This window comes from Diplotaxodon limnothrissa, linkage group LG18 (assembly GCF_057381915.1).
Source record: "Diplotaxodon limnothrissa isolate DT_005_m linkage group LG18, D_limnothrissa_male_GT1.1, whole genome shotgun sequence".
Taxonomy (NCBI): Eukaryota; Metazoa; Chordata; class Actinopteri; order Cichliformes; family Cichlidae; genus Diplotaxodon; species Diplotaxodon limnothrissa.
In genome coordinates this window covers 15,231,175-15,250,486 of record NC_140613.1, presented here as the reverse complement: position 1 = coordinate 15,250,486, position 19,312 = coordinate 15,231,175, and the positions used below count along the sequence as shown (strand labels likewise).

At 40.6% G+C, this 19,312-nt stretch overlaps 1 protein-coding gene across 1 annotated transcript in view; it reads right to left on the bottom strand.

Annotated features, from left to right (window-relative positions):
* Positions 1 to 131: 131 nt before the first annotated feature.
* rock1 (Rho-associated, coiled-coil containing protein kinase 1) overlaps positions 132 to 19,312 on the bottom strand; it is a 30,880-nt gene continuing 11,699 nt past the window's right edge. The window contains exons 3-33 of the mRNA XM_085378976.1: positions 18,675 to 18,775; positions 18,420 to 18,557; positions 18,093 to 18,268; positions 16,885 to 16,969; positions 15,651 to 15,795; positions 15,423 to 15,561; positions 15,110 to 15,201; positions 11,907 to 12,066; positions 11,601 to 11,673; positions 11,424 to 11,512; positions 10,938 to 10,986; positions 10,601 to 10,736; positions 9,356 to 9,447; positions 8,995 to 9,241; positions 8,655 to 8,761; positions 8,396 to 8,546; positions 7,700 to 7,860; positions 7,416 to 7,600; positions 6,753 to 6,822; positions 6,570 to 6,673; positions 6,230 to 6,395; positions 6,016 to 6,109; positions 5,846 to 5,934; positions 5,550 to 5,741; positions 5,297 to 5,462; positions 3,569 to 3,639; positions 3,386 to 3,474; positions 3,189 to 3,267; positions 2,798 to 3,059; positions 2,082 to 2,289; positions 132 to 1,327 (exon numbers count right to left, since the gene is read on the bottom strand). Coding sequence (XP_085235102.1) covers positions 1,324 to 1,327; positions 2,082 to 2,289; positions 2,798 to 3,059; positions 3,189 to 3,267; positions 3,386 to 3,474; positions 3,569 to 3,639; positions 5,297 to 5,462; positions 5,550 to 5,741; positions 5,846 to 5,934; positions 6,016 to 6,109; positions 6,230 to 6,395; positions 6,570 to 6,673; positions 6,753 to 6,822; positions 7,416 to 7,600; positions 7,700 to 7,860; positions 8,396 to 8,546; positions 8,655 to 8,761; positions 8,995 to 9,241; positions 9,356 to 9,447; positions 10,601 to 10,736; positions 10,938 to 10,986; positions 11,424 to 11,512; positions 11,601 to 11,673; positions 11,907 to 12,066; positions 15,110 to 15,201; positions 15,423 to 15,561; positions 15,651 to 15,795; positions 16,885 to 16,969; positions 18,093 to 18,268; positions 18,420 to 18,557; positions 18,675 to 18,775 — 3,920 coding nt within the window. The 3' untranslated portion in view covers positions 132 to 1,323. The remainder of the gene's footprint in view (positions 1,328 to 2,081; positions 2,290 to 2,797; positions 3,060 to 3,188; positions 3,268 to 3,385; positions 3,475 to 3,568; positions 3,640 to 5,296; positions 5,463 to 5,549; positions 5,742 to 5,845; positions 5,935 to 6,015; positions 6,110 to 6,229; positions 6,396 to 6,569; positions 6,674 to 6,752; positions 6,823 to 7,415; positions 7,601 to 7,699; positions 7,861 to 8,395; positions 8,547 to 8,654; positions 8,762 to 8,994; positions 9,242 to 9,355; positions 9,448 to 10,600; positions 10,737 to 10,937; positions 10,987 to 11,423; positions 11,513 to 11,600; positions 11,674 to 11,906; positions 12,067 to 15,109; positions 15,202 to 15,422; positions 15,562 to 15,650; positions 15,796 to 16,884; positions 16,970 to 18,092; positions 18,269 to 18,419; positions 18,558 to 18,674; positions 18,776 to 19,312) is intronic.

The window sequence follows — 19,312 nt, the reverse complement described above, 5'->3', positions numbered from 1 at the left end:
TCCTCAAATTTATGATATGAACCAAGAACGGGGACTTTGTTTTTACACAAACTCTATTGCTATGTGTTCATAAAGAGGTAATCTAATATATTTATTTATATATATAATTTTTTATATATATTCAAACCAGACAAAGCAAGTTCTGATAAAACCACACACGTGTGGCAAATTCTTAAAAAAAAAATGATGGAAGAATTCAGATTTGTCTTGTTTCAACAACAAAAAAAAAAGGAAAGAAAAACATATGGCAGTAAAATCAATATCCAAACGGTAAGGCACTAGGTGGGCCAAATGCTACACCTGTTTAGTCTTCTACAAATAATTTACAGTCAAGTCAAACAGTGCAGTTTTACATTTGTTAACTTAATGTTTTCCTTTTGAACCACTTATCTATGAATCAATGTAAGGCAATACATTACAAAGAAAAAATACACTGAATACACAAAAAAAAAAAATATTACAGACAATGTACCAAATAAACAAAAAAAGTTTTAGGACTCCTATATACCATTACAATGGAATTTTCCTTATGGCTTGGAGCAATAAAAATAATTATAATAAAAACAATGCATAGATTTAAATGATGATCTTGCATGCTCCTCACTCAATACTCAAAACATCTAATACTCATGTCCCAATACGTTGTCCCAAACCTGATATAACTGACTTGCAGAGTGATAAGAATAAAGGCAAAAAGGCCAGAGACGTTAGATGAAGGCATCAGTCATTAAAAAAAAAAAACAACAACAACAAAACCAAAACAAAACAAAAGCATAGTTGCATTAAAGCCCACGTTATCCGACAGGTGGGGGAAAGAAATTACTAAATAGATATCAATTTTCCGCCCCTGAGACACAACCTTTCGCCGCAGATCTGCAATCCCTGTATGACAGTACCTTAAACTGAACACATACATGCAGCAGTCCCAGCAAAACCCCCTTTTACCTTCCAGTTTCCATTCCAACTCTCACATGATATGAAGCACAGGATGTCTACATGACAGGAGTCCCTCTCTCCCTCTGTTGTCCATCTTTAGATCAAGACGTGTGCGCCATCTTCTGGTGAAAACGTAGAGCTGCAAGTTTGCTGAGTTGGTCAAGTGACTCCCTCCCCTTGCTTTTTTAATGTCCACGATGCCTTGTGTCTGAAGTGTGTTGCAATTTCTCCAGCGTTGGTTATTTGTCAATATACATATATTTTTTTAGCTTTGTTTTTTTTGTTTTTTAATGAATTATCTATGCAATACAGTTTCTTTCCATTTTTGAGGATGAGGAAGGAAGGGAAAGTTTAGAGTCCAGAGAAAAATCCCAACGGTTCAGACGGTTAGCTGAAAGAAGAACAGAGACAGGTGTCCAGTAAAAGAAAGGCCTTTTCAAAATAAAATAAAAAACCTTCGTTAGTAACCCAGTCTAACAACAGAAACAGAAAAGCTGGCTTACAGACACTATAACACCTTTTCATGATGTTTGACCAGTAATGTAAAAATCCTGAATATTGGTCTAATGAGAGTTGCCATGTAAGAATATGAAGTTAGTAACTGACCCCAACAACACATTAGTGCCAATTAGAAAATCCCAAGTGCCAACTGCACAGAGCCCAAGAGTCAACCAAGCAACCAGGAAGTGTCTCTTGAGTTTGAAACACCCAATAACACAATTAATAAATAGACAAGTTTAAAGTCATAGAAAAAAGTCTGTTTTTTAAAAACGCACACACACACACACACACACACACACACACACACACACAAAAACTTTCTGAAGAAGTTCCTGTCAACAAGTGCTCGATGTTGTGTCTGCTGCTTGGAGGGTGGACTGCGCTCTGCTACAACACAGGAGACAAACAGCAGGTCACATGACTGACTTGACCACATCTCAGCCCACAAGATGGGTTTGAGGAGAGAGAGAAAAAAAAAGGCTACTGACTGCAGCACACCCTGACTGACTGCCTGAAGAGAAAAAATACTCACGTTTTATCCTAGTTATCACCATTAGTGAAAATATGTAAACGCAATCTGAGTTAATAAATAAATACAAATAAGGTCTGACGAGATGGGTTTTATTTCAAAGTTATCAAGTTACCTCAGCTTTCCTGTATTGCTTTTAGGGTTCTTGCGGAAGGATTGGTTGGGTCCAGAGCGAGTGGACATGGACCGCGGCGAGGCTCTTGTGAATGTCGACGGCGGGGTCTTGGGAATCTTCTTTCCGAGGTGGCCGATCCATTTCTTCTGCTCGTCTTGGGTCAGAGCCAGCAGCAGCATGTCCCGGGCAGAGGTCACGTCGTAGTTTACTGGACAGGATGACACAATCAAGCCTTAAAAACATGACCTCGAACTATCCAAGTCCTCCAAATGACTTTGTTTACACATTAGCAGATGTGTGGTACAAAACCTGATCGTGCCAGTGGTTTCACACTATTTCACTGATGAACAAGTGGCAGTGACGTGTCAACATAAGCTGGAATTTGCCAAGGGAGGACGAAACAAGGATGTAAACAACGCTTTAAAATACTTTCTTTCAACAAAAAGGCCTCAAGGATATAAACAATGTTTATATGACTGATACTGAAATTAAACAACAACAAGAACTCCCTTAGAAACCTCTGAGTTTAGCTGCAACAATAACCAATTTGTCCTGTTTACTTTGAGTATCCCAAAATGCTTCGTCAGTGAATTCCAACTTAGAGCCTGTACATAAACTAGAAAACACCTTCAAGGATTTATAGATACGGACTGTTTATTGTCTTAAAATGCTCGTGATACCAGCTTAGCCTGCAGAGATAAGAATTTGTGTTTTACCTTTGCAAGGAGCAATAACATCCTCCTTTTTGTCAAGGTGGTCCTTGTGGCACTTCACGTGGCAGCGGCGACACTCCAGGGCCGGAGGCGGCTTGAAGACGTGCCACAGAGGCTTGGCACAGGCCTCGCAGTTTGAAGGGAAGTGATATAACGTGGGGATGAACTCGTGGCCTTTGTGCGGGAGACAGTTGGTCTTGTCGCCCTGAGGGACTGTCTCTAGATCCGCCTCCTTCCTGCACTCTCCCTCATTAGCATACAAAATCTGAATAGTTAGAGAGAGATAGACAGGGCCTTGTTTCTGTGGCTGAGCAAACTCTATTCATGACTGCATGGAAATGTGAACATAAAAATAAAACTGCACATTAAAAAACAACAACAAAAAAAAGCCTACCTGGAAAATCCTTGGAATCTCATCAGTCTCAGCTCGGTACACATCTCCTTGCGTGACTGGCCTCACATGAAACAGTTTGCTACACAAGAAGGTATAAAAAGAGGAGAAATCCATTAACCTTTGTTACTTTTTCTTCTCTACATTTTTCAAGAAGACCGAGCTAGCAAGAAGAAGATGCCACAAAGAAAAACACTTACTCGATATCCAGTACCATCGAGGGGTTGGACTGCTCCTTATCCTGCTCGTCATTGTAGAACAGAATCTTCTTACTACTCACCACCACATACTGCAAATGTTGCAGAGACAAATGAGAGGGTTGGTGAAACCTCTTTCTGCATAATGAAAAATGTGAGCGAGCAAAGGAACCGTGCGACACACACCTGCTTCTTCCATCCGTATCTTTTGATGTTAGCACGATTAGGAATAGACAGCCAACCCTCCAATCTGGACTCTGAAAAGCAGCAAAGAAGAAAAACATGAAAAGAAAAATTCTGTGCAAGTATTTAGAGACACTAGATGAAGGCCATGCAGCAAATCAGGTCCAAACTCAACTGGGGAGAAAAATAAAGAACAAGTCAATAAATAAATGAATAAATAAATAAAACGCTGGTGAACTCCTCGGGAGTTTGCCAGCGTTAAGGTTAAGTGCACTGGAGTAGGTGACAAGAGAAGACTGTAGCTATCCCAGGCTGCAACTTCACACACCCATGCAAGAAGAGAATATTAGTATGAGTAAGGCCTTCTTATAGCATGCTAAGAGAGCATGTAAGACTGCAAAAGTATGTTAAAAATCCTGATGTAGTATTTGTGCAGCTGGAATTCAATTAGCTTGATCACTCGCTCCTTTCACAGAAACAAATGTGTGTTATCTTTATTCAAAAATTAAATCATAAATGCAAGTGCATGCAGCTGAAACAACACAATCTAAACAGGTTCAGTAGGGAAAAAAAAAAAAACCCACAAAAAAGTGGGATTTGTCTACTACATGTGAGGTCGTGAGGGAGGTCTTCGTGTCCAAACGAGCAGCGATTTGTGGTGAGCATGCCGACACAGACACAAGGGTGTTGCGTGTTTGAAGAACACGTTTGTTCCAGTGTTTGGAGACATTTAAAAGGTGCTGAGAGTGACGCGGCAGACCTCACACCGGGTGTTGTGTCAGTAAACTTTGTTCTAATTTGGCTGCTTCACTGCTCAGGTCGGCCTCGTGACATTAAGCAAATTCACTCCCAGCACTCTCTCGTAATATCTCGTCACTGTTAGTCATTACATTATTTTTTTCTCCTCTAGAGCTGATTCACTCCCCACACTCTGACAGGCTTCTTTCAAAAGTGCTGTTGAATTCTCCCAGCAGATATGGCTGTCACACCTCTGGCAAAACAATACTTGAGAAATTGGGTGGAGGGGAAAAAAAACAACAACAAAAAAACTACAGTACACACACATACAACAGCAGCAACGCAGGCCGGGCAAAAAGGGGCTGATTCACCGAGTTACTCACAGAGGAAAAGGAATGGAAGTTACAAAGATAAGAAGAGCAAGGAGAACCAACTGGGCATGAGGGAAATAAAGAAGAGATTGATTTAACCACAGCTACCAACAAACATGAAAACAGCCAGCACAACATATATTCATACACATGTTAGATGTCATTTAAGAAGGTGATGCATTAGAAAGAGAATTAAGTGAGTCAGTACAGCTGCTTCCCTGCCTTCTAACACCTTACTGTACTAAACTTAAACTGCTTGGAAAAAAATCATTCACATGATGCTCTAAATACAGATTCAGATCTTTTGGCTCATGAACTAAAAACAACACATTTAAAAGAATAAAACCTGAAAGGGAGACTTATTTTAGACGAGACAAAAGTCAAATGTGTCAAATAAACCAAAACAAAAATCATATTCAGAAGGTTATACTTCAGGAATCGAGTCCTCGTGGTACCTACGCTAACTGACACAAACAAAGTAAGTCAAGTTTTCAACCAAGTAAAATCCCACACCGCATAACTTCGTCACCAGATCAAAGTTCACGAGTGTAAGTTTATTTGATTTTTAACTGTCACTGTGATCGATAAAGGCAACAGCAGCTGTGACGGGCTGGGAACATACCTGCGATATTACTGTCCGTCTCGTCTGTCTGCAGGCTGGTGACGCTGGAGTTATCCATGCGCTGCTGCAGGTCGTTCAGTTTCTCCCGGAGCTGCTCGATGTCGCTCTCCTTGCTGTCCAGCTGCATCTGCAACTCGTTGCGATACGTGCTTTCCTCTGCCAATTGCTGGTGGTAGGAAGGTCAAAGGTTAAAACCAAATAATAGTCCACAGATCATCATACTGGGCCGCAGCGCAACCAGACGTTCACGTACCGCCTGCATCTCGCTCAGCTCCTTCTGGTATTTGATGGCCATGTGGTTAAACTTTTCCTTCTCCTGATTAAGCTCCAGCTGAAGCTTGCGGTTTTCCTTCTCCTTTTTCCGCAGATCAGCTGTGCTACCCTTCTTCTTCTGGTCCAGCTTCATGTCTTTACGATTCATGATCTCTGCCAGTTTGTTCACCGCCTGACGGATGGAAAAGACCGAACAGTTGAACACATCGGCCGCATCTCTCCACTTGTTTACAGGAACAGTATGGAGTAACTTCTCGAAAAGTAAGAGGCTCTTACCTGAGTCTTCAGTGTGCGCTCTGTGTAGAGGATCTTCTCGTAGTTGGCCTTGATTGATTTTTCAATTTCTTCCTTCTGAGCGACATATTCTGAGAGAGACAAGGGGAATAAGCTTGTACATCGACATTAATTACAACGCGGAGATGTGCGCATCATGAAAAGCACAGTACCTTCATCCTGAATACGAAGCTTTTCACTTAACTCCGTCTTCTCTCTGCTGAGATTCTCCACATCTTTGGTCAGAGTTTTATAGGATTCCTCAAGCTGTGCAAAAATATGAAGATGTTTATTTTCTCTACTTTAAGTTAACAGAATTAGAAATTGAGCAATGAATATGAGTGTGGGAATAAAGAAAATGCTGTCAGTGTGTGTTTGAAGGCTCACCCGTGCAATAGTAGCCTCTTTCTCCCCAATCTCCTGCTTATGCCTTGTCACTGCTTTCTTGTTCTCTTGGCTGAGCTCGAAATACTGCTCCTCCTGAAGTGCCCGAGCAAGCTGTTCTGACTCGGCCTTGGTCACTGTCAGATCCAGCTGTGCAGACAAGGAATCCCTGTGTGCAGGATAAAGGAAGTTTGATTTTAAAAAAGAAAAAACCTCATCACTTGAATTTTCCCCCCATCAAACAGCAAAAGCTGAAAGAAATGAGGAATACTTACAAAAGGTTAAAGGTTATTTAGATATATAAGAAGGCTGCAATATGCATGAGGAGAACCGAGCCTCTTACCTTTCGTTGCACAAATCCTGCACCTTCTTATTAGCCTCCTGTATCTGCCGGTTCCTTTCCTCAATCTCCTCTTTTAGTTCTTTGACCTGAGTTTTGTAAAGCGTCTGAGGGAGAAAAAAACGAGATTAGCTGGAGCTTTTCACATTAAATGAGCACGACAGAGAAACTGTGACATATACTCACAGAAAAATACTGTTCAGCCTCAAGCTGGTCCTGAAGTTCCCTCATCTGTCCCTCGTTGCCTCTGTACTGTCTGTTAGCACGCCAAAACAAATATGTTAGGTGTTTGATTTTTTTTCTTTAGTAAATCCAACATGTATCATATTTTACACAGCAACCAAAACACTTCAGCCAGGAAAACAAAAAAGAGACCTGACATCTTAATTCAGCCTAGTCAGCCGACGCAGTAGAGCAAAGTAGCCAGAGGATTAGCAATCAAGTAGATGGAGCTGGACTGAGAGTAAACGCTAATCCTGTGGTGTAAACACTGTAGCAGAACAGCTTTGAGAGTCACGCTCTAAGCTGGAATAACAGCACTTTTATGAAAATAGGAGGCAATTATAGGGCAATTTACACCCCGACTTCCAAGGAGCATTACTGGCCAGTGCAGCAGTAAGAGAAAATAAGCCCTCCTGGCTACAGCTACTGCCAGTTTGTTTCCAGGTTAAATTAACTGACACAATGGTGCAAATGCCCCATTTCATGTATATATAACTATTAATCATCAATTTTATCTCCATCATATTTGATAATGTTTAAGGCTCTATAACTAGTGAGCAGACAACATGGATAACATTTTAAGAGAAAAACAAACATTGAGTTTTCTAACTAAAAGGTGAAACTTACTTGGACAGCTGTGCCAGCTGAAACTCCAGTGAGCGTTTACTTTCCAGTGATGTGTTGATCTCTTGTTTGAGCTGTTTCTCTGAACACCTAAGACGGTCCATCTCCTGCATGCGGGTCTTCAGGTCGTTCTGAATCTGGATGCGTTTGCTTGACTCCTGCTCTACCTGAATCTGCAGATTCTTCACCTGGAGAAGAACGAGAGGGCGGGAAAGAATTCTAGGAATCACGGCGCTGAAAGAAATAAAATGACACACAAAACTCCATTGTGAGGATCGCTCAGTTACCTCATCCTCCAGCCGTTCCTTTTGCTTCATCAGCTGCTCCATTTTCTGCACAGACTGCTTAAGGTCAAACTCCAACATTGAGCACTGCTTCTCAACCTCCACCACCCGGCTCTCTGCCCTCATCCTTGCTCCCGTCTCCTCTGACATCTTCTGCTGGACAGCTGGAGAACATATTTGAAAAAGCAGTTAGTGTAATGGCTGTTTGGTTTTCGGGGATAACTACCATTTAACAACTCTTCAAGTTCACTGCAGATAATATATGCAGGAATGAGGGAACAGAAAGACGGCAACAGGTTTCAACTGGCGTCTGTTCAAAGCTCGAAAATTGCATAGAGACATTTGATACAGAAAAGCTCATTTTAATTTTTTCTTTTTTGTATGTATCACCAAGCTGAGCCGTCTGGGTGAATCTTTTGCTGTATCATTCTATTGCAAAAAAAAAACCTGAATATGCAACAAGGCAATGTCCTAACACGCTCATTGCTTTGCACCATGAATTCCTCTCACCGAAAACAGAACCTGGAGGTGACTTCTTATAAGATAGTAGAAAATAACCATGAGGCAGAGAGAAAAGGTAATAATATTTGAGACAAATAGAACAGTCAAAGCAAAAAAAGAATCTTAATGATTTGAATTAGAGGGGGGGGGAAACACAAGAAGTGAAGCAGGGCATGAGCGCACGTAGGCCTGACATACCAGACATGGCAGCTGATTTGGCTTCTTCGATAGACTCGTATTTGTCAGTGAGCTGTGCCCGCGTCACCCTGTGCTCCGTCTGTTCTTGCTCCAGACGCTGCTGCAAGGTCTTCAGTTTGTAATTCAGGTCTATCTCCAAATTGTTCTTTTCCTGTGGCGAGGGAAAACAACAAAAGAACACAACAACAACAAAAAATCAAACAACTTGCACACGTCTACAAATTGGATGCACAAATACTACTCAGTGTGACATGCATACCTTCTCCAAATTATTGCTTCTTTCCTGGGCCTGTTTGCGTTCCGCCTCCATCTTGGACAGACTAAGCTTCAAGTTTTTGTTATCCTCTTGCAACCCCGACAATCTCGCTAAGAGTGAAAGATAAAGGCAGACAGTTAAGACATGAAGCTGGGTTTTTTCCTCTTTTTTTAAAGCCTTTTAAAGTAATTATTTCATACCAATTCAATTCTACTTTGGACTTTTAAATATGTATTTTAACTGTATGGTAACACTTGCTTTTTCAGTTATCAATAACTGAAACTGTAATCTGGTCGAGCTATCGCAGATTTCACTTGTTTTCGAAGTGATATATCAGTGTCACCTTGCAGCTCCCTGATCTCCTCTGAGTCCTGACTGTAGTTCCTCCGTTCAGAGTCCAGGGTGCTCTGTAGAAGCAGGAGCTCTTTCTCCAGCTGCGCCTTCTCTCCTTCTACTGCGCGGCTCCTCTCCTGCAGCTCACGGTTCAAATTCTCCAAATGTGCCATTGACTTGGTCATCTCTGTGTGGCTCTTCCTCAGTCTCCCCGCCGTGTCTGACTCTGCACGCAGCAAGTCGTTGGCCTCTTCCAGCTGTCAATCCAAAATAAAAATTAAAGAAAAAAATCCAACACAAAGGGAGGGAAAAAACATTTAATGTTTTGTCCTTCAGTTTCCAGAGTGTGCATGCATGTGTCTGCTGTATACCTGATTCTGAAGCTGGGTAATCTTGTCATTTGAGGCTTGCGAGTTCTGACTGATTTTCTTCATATCTTCCAACTGCTCCTTCAAATTTGACACTAAGGGGAAATAAAGGAAATAAAGAATAAGAAAAAAAACTCAACCTCATTTAAGCTCCTCTTTCCAATTACAGCAGAGTTAGATTTAGTTTCCCCAGTATAAATTATTTTATGTCAGCAGCCTAGAGCCAACACACATCATTAACTTTATTATATGAACATTAGATTTTACCACTACATAATAGCAGCTGCTTGTTTAGCTATGGGTGTGTTTATAAATGTATTGTGACATGGCTGAGGTGCCTTTTAGTAATTCATTATTCAGTAATTCATTTTTTTTCCAGAGTGATCAGACTAGGAGTGTCTGAGGCAGGTTTGTCTTTCTTCATTTTTAGACTTTATGTTTACAAAAACTATTAACTCTGGACAGCAAATTACTGCTAAAGGACTGAAAGAAAGTATTAGCACAAAGAACATTCGTGACTTTTTTTGTGTTTTTCTTCAAAAATAAATTAAATTAAATGTAAAAAAAGAGCTGATAAGAGTAATTTCAAGTCAGAAGCCCATGTGCAGAAAGTCAGCAGTTAGGAAGATGAAGACGGTACGAGGTTATCAGGTAATCCAATCAGCACATTAGGCTTCATCTGATAAAAAAAAAGTACATACTTCATCTTACTCAACGATTAAAATTCTCCCCAACTTTGCTAGTACTGGGTTGAACACCAATTTGCCTTTAGAACTTCTTTCATTCTTCATGGTGCTCGAAACATTCCTCCGACGTTTGGCTCCATATTGATACGAAAGCATCACACAGTTTCTGCAATTTTGTTGCCTGGACATCCAAATTAAGAATCCCTCATTCATCAGATTCCAAAGTTGCATTTATTGGTTTGAGTCCTCCTGACTGTGGAGGCCATTGGAGTACAGTGAACTTCCTGCCATTCTTTTGCGGACCATTCTCTGAAACATCCCAGCTCATCTGGCACCAACAAACAAGCCATCTTCAAAGTCACTTATATCCCCTCTGTTTCCCATTCTGATGCCCAGTTTGAACTTTAGCAGGTCATCTTAACCATATCTACCGGCCTTCGTGCACCGACTTCCTGCTATGTGATTGATTAGATATTTGCATTAACAAGCAGTTGAACATGTGTACCTAATAAAGTGACCAGTGTGTGTATTTTGCAAGAAGTCTAACTTTCATTAAGTTCACCTTCGTTTTCCAAATTCCGTCTCTTCTCTGACTCCTGGTCGGCTTTTCTTTGGTACTCTGTGAATCTGTGCTGCTGCATAAGCTTGTCCTTCTCCAGCAGAGACAAGCTGGCATCGGCGCTCTTCCTCAGGTTTGCCTAAAGCGAGGAACAAAAGAGCAGCTTTGATGTGGATGGGGAACAAGCTCTAATCTAGCCACTGATCTGAAACAGTAATATATTTAACTTCATAGCTTGCTAGCGACACCACACTATATTAACAAAATCAAAGGAGTGTACTGCAAAGCTGATAACAGGAATTTATAATGCGAGGAAGAAATATTTTAAAAAGGCATTTACCTCTTCATCCAGCTCTTTCATAATCTTTTCAATCTTGTTGTTTGATGTCCTAGGGGCAACAAGAGAAAAAATAAATAAAAATAAATAAATAAACACTCTGAATGTCTCTCACAGAGATGAAACAATGAGGCTGAAGTTTGTAAAATCTTGTGAAAATTGTTTCATGGAAAACTCCAGTTTCCTCATAAAATCACAGAGGCACCAAGGGACAGAAGACACTTTGGGACCATGTCGTTATTAAGTGTCATTCAAGCATTAATCCTCCCACGAAACAAAACTTTTTTTAGAGTTTGCAACTCATCTATTCTGTTCTCATCAGGCTCAACGTTTTTGCAAGATGTCTTTAGTCAGACTAACAGGCAGACTCATTTTCCCATCATGGATTAAGAAATTTACATCTTCATTCTTTTCCTTCAAGCCGAGGCTTTGTCTTAATCTGTATTTTGGAAAGTGGCTATGAACGTAAGACAAAGGATTATTCCATACCTGCATTTCTGCTCCAACTCATCTTTCAACTGCATTTCACTGTGCAGCTGCTCCTCTAGCTGGTAGATTCGTTTTTGCAGGTTCTCCAACTGAACAGAAACATTCCATTTCAACTGATCAGATAAAGTCGCAGACATCCAACGTGTCAAAGACCTTGTCTTGAAGACTTGTACTCACATGACTCTTATCTTCTTTTGTGGAACTGCTACGCTTGTCACTGCTCTTCGTGTCAGCGGACCTTCGCAAAAGGCTGGGAAAAAAAGCGTTAACAGACAATGAACTTTTCATAAGTCTGTGACATTTACTCTGAAATTTGTTGTTGTTTGTTTGGCTCCATGGCTAAAGCATCCTTGATGCACAATTAAAAACCTGTATTGACATAATATATACAGGTATAAATATAAAAATTCAAGAAAGATGAAGGGAAAAAAGCAGAACACACACATAATTTAGTGGTACAAAGAACAAGTCTGGCAGACTTACTGTTGATTACTGTAATAGGTGAAGCCTACAAACGGGAGCTGGTTGCCCACAAAGGCCTTTGGTATGGGAAAGGTCTCCTCCTCTCCCCGATCCTCCTCAATGTCATCAAAGTTACTGGTGTCAGTGTCACTGCTAAGTTCGGGGACTACAGGGGCAGCCGCTGCACACAGCAAAGGAGACAACAAAGAGTGTGTGGGGGGGGGGGGGCAAAGGGGGGGGGGCAAAGGGGGGGGAACACACCAAATTTTATTATACATAAAAGCCTCCATGTGTTAGAGGGCATGACAAAAATTCAGAGCACATGTTTTGGAAAACACTCCTAAAAGTGTTGGCAGGTCTTTCACTACAGGGAATAACATAACACAAAGTCAGTCAATGTCCTGATACCATTCAAGTTTTGTTTAATATTAATTAATAAACACCAGGGATGTCATGAAAACTGATATTTCAGAACAAGTCAAAGCCAACACTGTGATTACTTAGTAATAACATAAAATAGTTTGCAAATGCAGCAACAGGTGTGGTGTGACTTGTGGGAAATTTTATATGGAGGAAATGATGAAGATCATCATAACAGATGAACTACACATTGAATTTAAGCTATGTTATAAGATGTACAGGGTGGGCCATTTATATGGATACACCGTAATAAAATGGGAATGGTTGCTGATATTAAAGTCCTGTTTGTGGCATATTAGTATATGTGAGGGGGCAAACTCCTCAAGATGGGTGGTGGCCATGGTGGCCATTTAGAAGTCGGCCATCTTGGATACAACTTTTGTTTTTTCAATAGGAAGAGGGCCATGTGACACATCAAACTTATTGGTAATGTCACAAGAAAAACAATGGGGTGCTTGGTTTCAACGTAACTTTACTCTTTCATGAGTTATTTACAAGTTTCTCTTTGTTCACAGCCATTGACATGTCGAAGAGGTTAACACGCTAGGAGCGGATCGAAATTGTGTTGATATCTGGTGAACGCAGTAATCGGGTTATTGCATCAGATTTCAATGCAAGACACCCTACGAGACCACCCATCTCCCATGCTACAGTTAGCAAACTGCTTGCTAGGTTTCGTGAAACTGGTTCAGTGTTGGATTTGCCAAAACGTGGACGCAAGAAAACTGTCACTAGTGGCTGTTCTAGCTTCATTCAGCAAGAGCCCACAGTGTAGCACTCGTCGTATGTCACTGGAGAGTGGCATTAGTCGAACATCCCTTCGGCGGATATTAGCTACTCACAAATGGCACCCTTACAAACTCCAGCTACTGCAGCATCTCAACGAGGATGACCCAGATCGGCGCACATAATTTGCAGAATGGGCGAAACAAAAATTGGAACAGGACCCTCAGTTCACGCAGAAGATTTTGTTCAGTGATGAAACATTTATGTGAATGGTGAAGTTAAATAAAACCACCGCTACTGGTCTGACACTAACCCACATTGGATGGATCCCTCCAAGACTGCTGGAACAACAAAAGTGATGGTTTGGTGTGGTATATGGGGTACAACGATAGTGGGTCCATTCTTCATCAATGGAAACCTCAAGGTCACTGGATATTTGAAATTGCTACATGATGATGTGTTTCCCTCTTTATGCACTGAAGCTGGCACGTTCCCTGAGTTTTTCCAGCAAGATGGTGCACCACCACATTATGGGTGCCAGGTCCGAGCATTCCTAGATAAACAGTTTCCTGGAAAGTGGATTGGTCGTCGTGGGCCAGTTGAATGGCCCCCAAGGTCTCCTGATTTGACCCCCTTAGACTTTTATCTTTGGGGTCATCTGAAGGCAATTGTCTATGGTGTGAAGATACGAGATGTGCAGCACCTGAAACTACACATACTGGATGCCTGTGCTGGCATTTTTCCTGCGGTGTTGCTATCAGTGTGTGAAGAGTGGGAGAAGAGGGTTGCATTGACAATCCAACACAATGGGCAGCACATTGAACACATTTTATAAGTGGTCAGAAACTTGTAAATAACTCATGAAAGAGTAAAGTTACGTTGAAACCAAGCACACCATTGTCTTTCTTGTGACATTACCAATAAGTTTGATGTGTCACATGGCCCTCTTCCTATTGAAAAAACAAAAGTTGTATCCAAGATGGCCGACTTCTAAATGGCCACCATGGTCACCACCCATCTTGAGGAGTTTGCCCCCTCACATATACTAATGTGCCACAAACAGGACTTTAACCCTCATGCCATCTTGGGCATCACCAACCATTCCCATTTTATTACGGTGTATCCATATAAATGGCCCACCCTGTATAAGCCAAAACATTTATAACCTGAAATGATAGTTTCAGGCTATAAACACATAATGTTCACAAAGACTTATCCTGTACAACTGATTAAAAAAGCTGATTAAGTCAATGTTAACACTATGATCAGTATTTAAAGAGCTTGCATTTAATGTTTTAACTGTTAGGAATCATGATATTTCAGTATTAATTTCTACTGACAACCATATTTCTGATATCCTATGGCTAGTACATACTGAAGCAAAGTAAGTCTATTTTTTAAGTGCAAAAGCTTAAAAACTAAAATGTTCATTTTTTTTTAAATAATACATGCAAACGAAGTCATTTATATAGTCAGTTAGCCCAAACCAAAAAAAATTTCTTGGCTTCTTCTTATCACTGTGGTATATTATAAATATTTAAATCTGCTGTAATTATGATATAATTATCTTTTTCCCCCTCCGGAATGACTTTTTTCTTTCTTTGGAGACCCTCTTAAAAACAAGGGAAAGCAGCCAGCTAGTAGAGCTGGTCAGCCCCTGATACACGAACGGGATGGGGGTGGCGGTGGCAACAAAGTGCTGACTTCAGCCTAGTAAAGTATTAAATATAAAGCCAGTAAAGAACCGACTATAGCTAGTGGATTTAGCACTACATTTCTAATCTCTCTTTGCTCCAGTGTCAATCCCAGCGCATTAACATTTGCTTTAAACTGCTTTCCCCATTGTTGGCCTCAAAAATGCTGCGCTGCAAGTTATTACTCTGAGCAGGAATCACGTTTAGTCTTAGAAAGGATACTGAATGAATGGCTCGTCTACAAGAATTTCCTGCAACTGTCTGCAGTAGGTCAAATGGAAAACATGATCGCAGGATCCATGATTGCAATAACAGTGAGCCGCAGCCAAATTAAAAGGGAGTTGTGAAAATAATCCTTAACATTAAGAGTGAAAACATTCGTACTCTCTCTGATGTTCTCCCACGTCCACTGGTCATTCTTGAAGAAGGGATGCCTCTTGATTTCATCTACACCATTACGGCCGAGTCGAACATCCCTGTGGGGGTCAGGAGGAGAAATTTAGTAATTTCAGCAATTCTGTATGGTAATGTCAGCAGAAGACAGCAAGTATCTGAATGCAAAGAGAGCCATTATCTCTGCTATTAAGATTTTTTGTTTTTCACAGAGGGTTCTCTACATCTGAAAACAATTTATGCAAAGAAAAGGATTTCTGACAAAAAGCTTCGTGATTCGCTGCTCGGTCTGTGGCCATCTAACCTGTCGGTCAGGAAAGCACAGATCAGATTCTTGGCGTCATTGGATATGTCGCTGTCATCAGGGAAGGTCAGCGCATTCTTGTGGTTCATAATTTTGCTATAGGTCCCCACTAGTGAGTCTGCATAGAAAGGAGTGTCGCCTATACACGGGACAAACGAGAGCAACAGGTAAGTAATATGTCTGGCTCTAAATATGTAAAATAAGTCATCTTTCAATGCAAATACTCACCAACTAACATTTCGTACAGAAACACTCCCACTGACCACCAGTCGCACTCTCTGCCATAATAGCCATCTCCTCCTTGGGATTTCAGTACCTCAGGTGAAATGTAGTCTGGAGTTCCCACTGCTGTGTCACATCGTACCATACCGTCCTGAAGGGCACGAGCATCATAAACATTAACAACTCCAACACTTTACTTCAAAAAAATTATCATTATTACAGGGATATGGTAAATAGACTCATTCTTATATAGCACCTTTTCACTTTGCCAGAGCACTCAAAGCACTTTACACAAGATGCCTCATTCACCCATTCATATAAGCACTTAAGCACTTTTGTCTATGCTTAAGTACTTTCTAGCTAATATTCACACAGACTCATACTCCGATAGATGCGTCAGAGAGCAATATGGGGTTAGCATCTTGCCTAAAGATATTTGGCATGCAGACTGGAGAGCCAGGAATCAAACCACCAACCTTCCAATCAATAAATGACCAGCTCTACTGAGCTACAGCCAACCTGCCATCCCAGTAATTACTATTATTAATGTTGTTGTTTATTTAATTCTATAAAAGTGGATGAAAACAACGACTAAGTGATTTATCAGATTTTAACCTAAATTACAATTTTGGCTTTCAACAATTAGATCAAAATAAAACTATGATAATAATACAAATACTCTTCTTGCAGTGTTATTTATATGCCAGCTATGTCCAGACACTTAAACTCAGCTATTAATCTTTAACTCCTCGAGATCTATCTTGAAGTAAAACTCTTAAAGTAGATTTATGAGATTTTTATAAAAATGTTGAGGTGTCGAGTATGAGCTGCAAATAATCTAAAGCATTATTCACATCTTTCTGGCAACAAAACCGCCTCCCAGCTTTCCGAGTTAGAATTTTCCCCTCTCTCTAAGTAAACAATTAATCAACAGGTGCTGAGCTGAGCTAAAGATCTGTCAATAAATTCAGAACTGGTCCCCAAAAAAACCACCTCGACACCTCCACCTCATTTTTCCTTATACAAGGACACATTCTTAAAGTTCAGTAACTCCATACTCGTTGTTAAGATAATGTCTAATATTGCTCAATAATCAAGATTAAAATACAGACCAGAATAATCATGACTGGGATTCTCACTATAACTGAGCAGCATTAACTTGAGACACAGAAATTTTTAAAATAATCTTATCAACATCATCTGACAATATGGCTGTGTTGAAAGAAAGTGAATCTGATACCTTGTTCATTTTCATGCAGGTCCCAAAGTCTGCGAGCTTTAAGTGGCCTGCTTTGTCAAGCAACATGTTATCAGGCTTGACATCTCTGAGGAAACAAAAACATCGTTAGACATCAGTTCAAGCACGACGCCAATAAAAACATCCAAATCAAACACACGCATCACAAGGAAACTAAACTCATCCAAAACATTCAAAGGCTTCAGCAGCGTTCTCATGCTGAGCCGATGCATGGGCATTAGCGTTAAGGTTAGAGAAACAAAACAAAAAACAACACAGTCAGATCTGTCTGAACGCTGTAGCAGCGACAGATCAGATGGCATGAGGTATGTGGGCAGCTGTTAATGAGAATAGTGTTCATGTTTCTCTGCACATCGTGCAAATCTGAGCGCGTCAGGAAATCCTTTATACAAGCTGTTATAAGACCATTTAATGCACAATAACGTTAACTTTATTAGAAATTAACATTGTTTTGCTGTTTGGGATGTGTTGTGTAATGTTTGGGTTAAAGCTGCCATGGAAATGTGATTTCCTGCAAAAGGATTAATAAAGGATATATCCATCTAAAAAATGCTTTACTCCAATTAGAAGAAAACTGATGGAAAAAAATTCCACCACTGTACCCAGTAATGTTATGAACTCAAAGTGCTTCAGGGCTGTTGTGTGGAGAAACAATTTGATGTTCAGATGCATGCCATACTTGTTGCTCTGCTATTGACTATATAAAGCTCCCTCTGGCCCACGCCATTTCACACATTGGCAAACATGTTTGTTGCACTGGATGCCATGAGAAAAAAAAAAACAAGCAAAAAAAAAAAAAAACAGTGCATGTCTACCCAACTTATCTTTAGCAATCTTTTACATATTAGAAAGAAAAATGAAGCTGACAGTGTGGAAAAATGTTTTGGTTTTTTTTTTTCCAAAGTTCTGAGAAGCAGTTGTGAAGTCTCTTAAAACCGATAGCACCTAGCAACGTTACTTCCTGCTTATTACAATGCTTCCTTAGATCACAGGTTGCCACCAAACCTCTTTGATCCCGCTACAAATCTCACACAATTACAACGGGAAAAAATGCCTTGTGGGGGAAAAAAAAAACAGAACTAGAAATGACGATGTAACGTTAATAAGTCTTTTTAAATAACGAAAATAGCTTCTTTTTCAACATATATGAACACCACAAACAGAGAAAAATACAAATGTTGTACTGTCACCTGTGAATGAAGCCCATAGAGTGGATTCCATCCAGGGCCAGGACTACCTCGGCTGTGTAAAAGCGAGCCCACTTCTCTGGGACGTCATAGTTGCTCATCAAGTTTACCAAATCACCACCAGGCATGTACTCCATCACCATGTAGAGGTAGCGGTCATCTTGGAATGCAAAAAAGAGCTGTAGAAGGACAGAATTCAAACAATTAGGAAAAGGATTCAAAAGTATCCCAACAATTTATGTCAGACACATGAATGAGGCTGGATTTATGTGGTCTGAACAATGTCTGACTAATAACTGCATGTTTAGACACTCCTCTGTCCCATCATACCTGAACGACCCATGAACTATTGGCAAAGGCCATGATGTCCCTCTCCTCCCAGAAGAAAGCAGAGTCTGACCTCTTGATCATCTCAAACTTACTCAGCAGCTTCATGGCATATACTTTGCTTGTCGCTTTATGTCTTACCTGAAAAACGATAATGAGGCAGCAATCAAGTCAGACTTATTCATCAATGTGCTACATTTATAGCTACTGTGCTATTCAAAGAAATAAAGAAATAAAAAGACAGAATGGCACTCTTACCAACTGCACCTCTCCAAATGCACCCCTCCCAATAACTTTAACCACCTCATAGTCCTCCGCTTTCATTCGCAGATCACGAATGTTACTAATCGTCTCTTTGTCTGGGGGGGGAAGAAAAAAAACAAACATGCAAAGTTACCAGGAGAAATGCACAAAGCTCTTGTTATGGTGTTGACCTTTGAGAGAAGGTGTATCTCCATCACTGAGGGATCACAGCCTCCCTGTTTATGCAATCTCAGGGGTTACTTTCATAGGACATCCACATTGTTGGCAAGCAAAGCAGAACAAGTTGACAGCGTACTGCAACTGCATAGCTGAGTGACGCCGTTTAGGGAAAGTTTGTTGCTTACTGAGAGTTGGCCTTTCCCTGATGTAATAATTCTAGCTCCCCTTGGGGAGTCAGTATCCACTGTTCAGCCAAATTTGGTCAAAGCAGTACTAGTGGGATAATTTTCAATTCACATGACTCACAACTAGCACGGGAATGCATGGAAAAGCGGGGTGCGGGGGGGCATCCAAGTTCAAGTGATCTAAAAATAAAAAGAAAGTACTAAGCTATTAGAATAAGAACATTTGTGAGTCATTTCCACCACGCATGAGTTCCTGGGATCATGATCTCTACTTGAAAAATCCCAGGC